This window comes from Helianthus annuus, chromosome 5 (assembly GCF_002127325.2).
Source record: "Helianthus annuus cultivar XRQ/B chromosome 5, HanXRQr2.0-SUNRISE, whole genome shotgun sequence".
NCBI lineage: Eukaryota > Viridiplantae > Streptophyta > Magnoliopsida > Asterales > Asteraceae > Helianthus > Helianthus annuus.
In genome coordinates this window covers 177387098-177393678 of record NC_035437.2, presented here as the reverse complement: position 1 = coordinate 177393678, position 6581 = coordinate 177387098, and the positions used below count along the sequence as shown (strand labels likewise).

Below are 6581 nucleotides of genomic sequence, written 5' to 3'. Positions count from 1 at the left end.
TGAATAAAGAAATACCTTTACTTTTACTTCTACTTTTGTTTGCTCATGTGGGAGGTTTGCCTTGGCCTCTAAGTCAAAAAGACTAGAACATGTTCAATAATTGTAATATTAATTAATGGGGTTGCATGTGACATTTCCTCAAATGTATGGTTGGCTTTGAAAATTTTCCCAAAAGTGTACTATTTTTCATTAAAGCCCCTCTAGTTTATAAAAGGTCAGCTAGATGGATATATTTCTGAATAACTTGTTAGTATTGTGGTAATGAGTTTTAATACATTCTGTCATGATAGAATTATTAAACTAAAGGGTGATTAGTTCATACTTGAAGGGGTGCATTCGTATATATTGCAATAATATTATAAATCACAGGAGAAATAAGAGATTTCACACTCTTCATTTATTTTATTTACTTTTCTAAATAAACCACGTATATTTGAACATTAATATATTAATTAAAAAATAACAAAATATACGAGGAAAAGGACTCTTTTTCACCCATCTCACTTGCATTCTATGTTATAAATTCATATTGCACCATTTCTACATCAAGAACACATCCCACAAAAACACATTCATTCATTCATTCATTTTTTTTTATTTATCAAAGCATTAGATTTCTTTCAAAACTTCATATTTTACATTTTATTCGTCTGTGATTACTTGAAAGATGGTGAAGAAAGATCAAAAGATTCAACATAAGCCGTCGAGTATGACACCAACATTATCGTCCTCATCATTGTCATCGCTACCACTATCACCGTCACCTTTAATCAACAAAGAGAAATACAAGGGAGTGCGAATGAGGAGTTGGGGTTCATGGGTTTCTGAAATTCGGGCACCAAATCAAAAATCGCGCATATGGTTAGGATCTTACTCAACACCCGAAGCCGCAGCTAGAGCCTATGATGCAGCCCTTCTATGTGTTAAGGGTCCCATTGCAAATCTCAATTTTCCTTCCCACCAATATGATGACTTTCTCACCACCACCACCACTACCACTGTTGTCATGTCTCCAAAATCCATCAAAAGGGTGGCTACTGCCGCTGCTGCCGCAGCTACCACCATCACCTCTCCACCACCATCCCCTTCTTATTCAACACCTTTCTCCTCATTTTCTCCGTCTCGATCATGTTCATCTAACGAGACAAGCCAAAGATTCTGTTTAGAAAGTGACCCTCTCGATGGCACCTTGATGTCGATGGTTGCACCATGGTGCAACTTTGATTCACCGAGGTACAACGACATGATGCAAAATGGGTCACCCTTTAATCCCTTTGATGACGAAGGTGACGAAATTCGTATCTGGAGCTTCTACTAGATCATGCAACTTAGTTGTTTTTTGGACAAGTTTTACTAACATTCAACAAAAATTCATTTGTTTAGTTTTTCTTTACCCAGATTTATTTATGTATATGTAATGGGGTGTAGATCTCATAGAGGGAATCCCATGTGAGTTCATCCCTGACATTCAAATTATGGTCTCATATTTATATATTCATTTTAATTCAGATCATTTTTTATCTCGTTAATTAAGTGTATGTTGATATGTGTGGGTATAAATGACACATGTATATAGAGAAGGATCATCACATAATACTAAAAGGAACATCACATGAGGAGAACATAGAACACATAATCAATCACATAGGATTCATTTATGCTGTTAAAAAAAGATAAGATAGATTCATTTATATGTGAAATATTAACTACATCTACTCTTTTAGCAATTTAACTTCATTGTCTTTCAACATGATCATTATTAATTAAACAAATATCAAAATCTAATGAGAGAGAATATTATTATATCAAAACTATAAGATCAAAAATAGGATATTTACCTTTTCTATAGATACACATCAATATCAAATACATATATTATCATGCACCAACACATATACCAATATCTTACACATACATGCAGTAGTGATAGTACATGCTTAACAACAACGTTACACTCCCTAAACAAGTACCATATATACCAATACTTATTATTTGACGTACACATATTCAATATGTTACATAACATATTTTTTTACCTACACATTTTGTTTGAAACTCATATATAACGACTACATATACACATCACTATCACGTACAAATATTCCTCATAAATTAACACATATAATAATATGCTTTCACGTATGTCGGTTGACGCTTCGGTTCACCCTATCGGACCGCTTTTGAGTCGAACCAGCCAGTTGGACCGGGAACTGATGGTCGAACCAGAAAACCATCTGGTTGAATGTAACACCCCGAAAACGAGTTTGATAGTCAAACCACGTTAATATTAATGAACGGGTAAAATACCGTTAGTGGTAAAAAGTAACCCGGTAAATATTAGGATTTAAATAAATAAACCTAATATTAAATAAAAGAGAATAAATGTTTTTGAGGAAATAAAGTTCATAAGAGCCCGAGCTAACGGGACTTAAAAATAAAACGGGTTATAACTCCCGAAACCCATTAAACTAACTAGGAATAATTAACCTAGTTAGTAACGAGTAATTAAGTAAAAACTAGAAAGAAAAATAAGAACTAGTGAACCTTTTATAAAAGGTTGGAACAAAAGGGACCAAAGTTGTAACAAAAGAAATTTGTGTTTTATAAACAAAAATTTTACACACAACACACACATAGTGTGTGTGGATCGAACATCAGGAGCAAGAACAAGAGCTCAAACCCTAGTTCACCCGAAATCAACAAATTGAAGGTCAAATCTAGCTCAAATCAAATGCATGAACACAAATCCGTGATCACCTAAGCTTGGGGATCATAAGGTATGTAGAATTTCGATGATTTGTGAAGTTGTGAAATATGAAGAAACATCATAATCTGCGAATTAGGTGTGAATCATAGAGGTTATGGCTAAATTGTGATGTGTACTTGCTTAGGAACAAAACCCTAAGTGTGAATTATACATATGTTGCCATGATTTGAATGCCTAGATGAATTACCACATTTAGATAAATGGGTTTTTACTAATATGATGAAATTTATGATATAATCATGTTAGAATCATCATATTGGATAGCAGAAGAAAGGTACTTGAACAAATTATAAGTTGAGTGTATGTTCATACAAGAATTGAAACGGGTTTTTATATGTTATGATGAAATCGGTAAATTCATCCATGTAAATAGATGTATGCAATTGTGTTATACACTAGTTTATATGAAGAACTTGATTAGATAAAGTGTTCGAATGAATGCTAGTGGTATGATAAAACGGGTCTTACTAATAGAGGAGAACCCTTAGTTCTTGTGAAAATAAATAAATATGTTAGATTTAATAATCACTTGAACTAGTTGAAGTATTGGAAATATAATGAACCGGGTTAAAAGATTTGTTAAACGGTGGCTTAAAAGAACGCCTTCCGGGTGATTTGAGAAATGCCTAAACTAGTTGATAAACTTGAATGTGCATTTGACTTTTTAAAAGTCAAACTGACCTACAATACGATGAATGATAATTTTTATATGAAATACATAAGGTGGAATAGTCATAATTGATAATGACTAATCTAACCGTCTTACGAATTATAATGATAGTTTGACGCTTAACAAACTAGATGGAAGCTTGGGAAGGAAGCGAGTCAAACGGATTGAGCACGCGCAAAAGCATAACCGGATGCAAGGTAAGTAAAACTTACACCTTCTAGAATAGAATACTTACTTGTATAATGGATAGCATTGTGAATAATAAAATGGACATGGTTTTCGCGGGCATTTTGTCAATAAAATAGTTATTGATAGCAAACAGCCAAATAGGTCCGTTATTTGCAAAACTGTTTCGGGGTCTTAAACACTTAGTTTTGACTCCATATGTTCTCAGAAGTTGTATTACAACAAAAATGATGATTGGTAATTTTTATAAATTTTTCGGAAGTTGTTTAACATGGTTTTCGCGGACGTTTTGTCAACAAAATAGTTGTTGACAGCAAGCAGGTCCGTATTTGCAGAAATTGTTTCGAGGCCTTAAACACTTAGTTTGACTTAATAATTGGTCAGAAGTGGTATAACAATATAAATGATGATTGGTAATTTTTATAAACTTTTCGGAAGTTATTAACATGGTTTTCGCGGACGTTTTGTCAACAAAATAGTTGTTGACAGCAAGCAGGTCTGTATTTGAAGAAATTGTTTCGAGGCCTTAAACACTTAATTTTGACTCAATATTTGGTCAGAAGTGGTATAACAATATAAATGATGATTGGTAATTTTTATAAACTTTTCAGAAGTTGTTTAACGTGGTTTTCGCGGACGTTTTGTCAACAAAATAGTTGTTGACAGCAAGCAAGTCCGTATTTGCAGAAATTGTTTCGAGACCTTAAACACTTAGTTTTGACTTAATATTTGGTCAGAAGTGGTATAACAATATAAATGATGATTGGTAATTTTTGTAAACTTTTCGGAAGTTGTTTAACATGGTTTTCGCGGACGTTTTGTCAACAAAATAGTTGTTGACAGCAAGCAGGTCCGTAATTCTAGAAATTGTTTCGGGGTCTTAAACCCTTAGTTTTGACTCAATACTTGGTCAGAAGTTGTATAATAATATAAATGATGATTGGTAATATTATGTATTGTTAAGTGTTACAAATACAGGCAAGCGGAAAGTATGAGCATGTTTTGCCAAAGTTGGCGAAAGGTAATGCAATGTATTAAAAACGAGTCAATGTTGACCCGTGCCAGGTACGCACAAGGAATGATACTCTCGTGAAGGGTACATGTACCAACCATAATATGGATTATGGTTGGAGGAAATAAGAGTTGATAAAATTATAGTTTGACATAGATACCCATAACGGGTCAAATAATTCGGTTTAAGAACCGGAAATTTGAATTCGAAGGAAACAAGAATTTTGAATAATGGATGAATGAATTGGATGGAAATATGTTTATAACTTTTTGTGAAACTGTCAAAACTAACTTTTATGTTGGTTTTGATTTTAGGAATGTCTTATGGAATTTCGGATGAGGATCAAACAAGAAAGGAGAACTGAACACATGTCTCGAAGCTTCCACAACGATCTTATTTTGTTCTAGTTTAAAAAGTGGATATTGTAAACACTTGAAATTATATTTTGTAATGTTTTAAATTATGTAAGAAGTTTAACTTGGAAAAATTTTTGTAAGCTTGCATTTTCGTATGAAATGCGTGTTTAATATTATATTGATTAATAGAGACGGGTCTTACATTGAACTGGATTTTTTAGGGTTAAACCGGACTTTGTTAAAAAATCAATTTTATCCTATTTATTTTTACTAGCGGTAAGACCCGTGTGCAAACACGAGTCGTTTCTTAGAAAACCATGCATAGCCCATATTGACAGAGAGTAAAAAAGTAATTAGTGCAGACTTATAAAATAGATATACACTAATGGTCAATAGGTTTATTCAACAGCAATTCCATTATGTTGATAGCAAACTACTGTTGTCTATTAACTGTTAAAAACTTCAGTTGCTTTCCAACAGACTTTCCTAAAAAATGTTATCCATTATCTCCAACAGAGCTTACCAGATGGATAGCTTAAAGTGAAACCACTGTTTTCAAAACCATCTGAGATACTATATTTTATTAACTTTAGATCGAAGACAATTCTTGCAATAAGAATCAGAAAATATACTGTACTTGTAATTTAAATTCAAATAAAGTTAAAACCAATTTTTGCAAATAAAGTTGACTAATTCCATTGATGATTGCTTAAAGTGAAACCACTGTTTTCAAAAAGTCTGTTTGACCAAAGTCAAACCACTGTTGGCAAAACTATGATTCTTAGTGGTTCAAAATCTGTTTGACTTTTGGTCAACATCTGTTTAACTGTTGGTCAACATCTGTTTGATTTTTGGTCAACAACTATTTGACTTTTGGTAAACATCTGTTAGACTTTTGGTCAACATCTCATTTAGAATTCAACTGAGAGTAAAAGAATAATTAGTGCAGACTTATAAAATTGATATGCACTAATGGTCAATAGGTTTATTCAACATCAATTCCATTATGTTGATAGCAAACCACTGTTGTCTATTAACTGTTAAAAACTTGAGATGATTAAATAGATAGTAACTATCAGATGTTAGTCGACCCATGTTAAAAAGGTCAGTCAACAGAAATTACAAAGGTTAGTAAACAGATATTAAGAGAATAATGTTATTAACAACATGTGTTCTCAGGATAAGCTTAATACAGAGCAAGTATCAGATGCTTTCAAAAAGTTGTATTGCTTTCCAACAAACATTTCCTAACAACAGTTCCTCCATTATACCCAACAGACGTTGCCAGGTTGACAGATGTTTAGTATCATCATAGATTTTGTAAAACTTCCTTGTAAACGACATTAGTAGTGGTTATACAGGCTCGTTTCTCTTTATCACAAATCAAAATTTTCAATCCCTTCCTACTTTTTACTCTAGATACAGCAACATAGAGCTGACCATGACTAAACACTGGACGTGGAAGATATAAACCAACACCCTCCAATGATTGTCCTTGACTTTTATTTATTGTCATAGCAAAACACAGTGAAAGTGGGAATTGTCTTCGAGAAATCTTCACTGGTATTCTTTTATCTGAAGGTGTCATCT

General features: G+C 32.9%; 1 protein-coding gene across 1 annotated transcript; it reads left to right on the top strand.

Annotated features, from left to right (window-relative positions):
- Positions 1–576: 576 nt before the first annotated feature.
- On the top strand, positions 577–1416 carry LOC110939515 (ethylene-responsive transcription factor ERF014). Its single transcript, XM_022181077.2, has one exon. It carries the CDS (start codon positions 668–670, stop codon positions 1316–1318), a length of 651 nt encoding a protein of 216 aa, XP_022036769.1. The 5' UTR covers positions 577–667; the 3' UTR covers positions 1319–1416.
- Positions 1417–6581: the final 5165 nt, after the last annotated feature.

Excerpts from the sequence above, each read along its gene's own strand:
- LOC110939515 (XM_022181077.2), top strand. The coding sequence starts at position 668 with ATGGTGAAGAAAGATCAAAAGATTCAACATAAGCCGTCGAGTATGACA.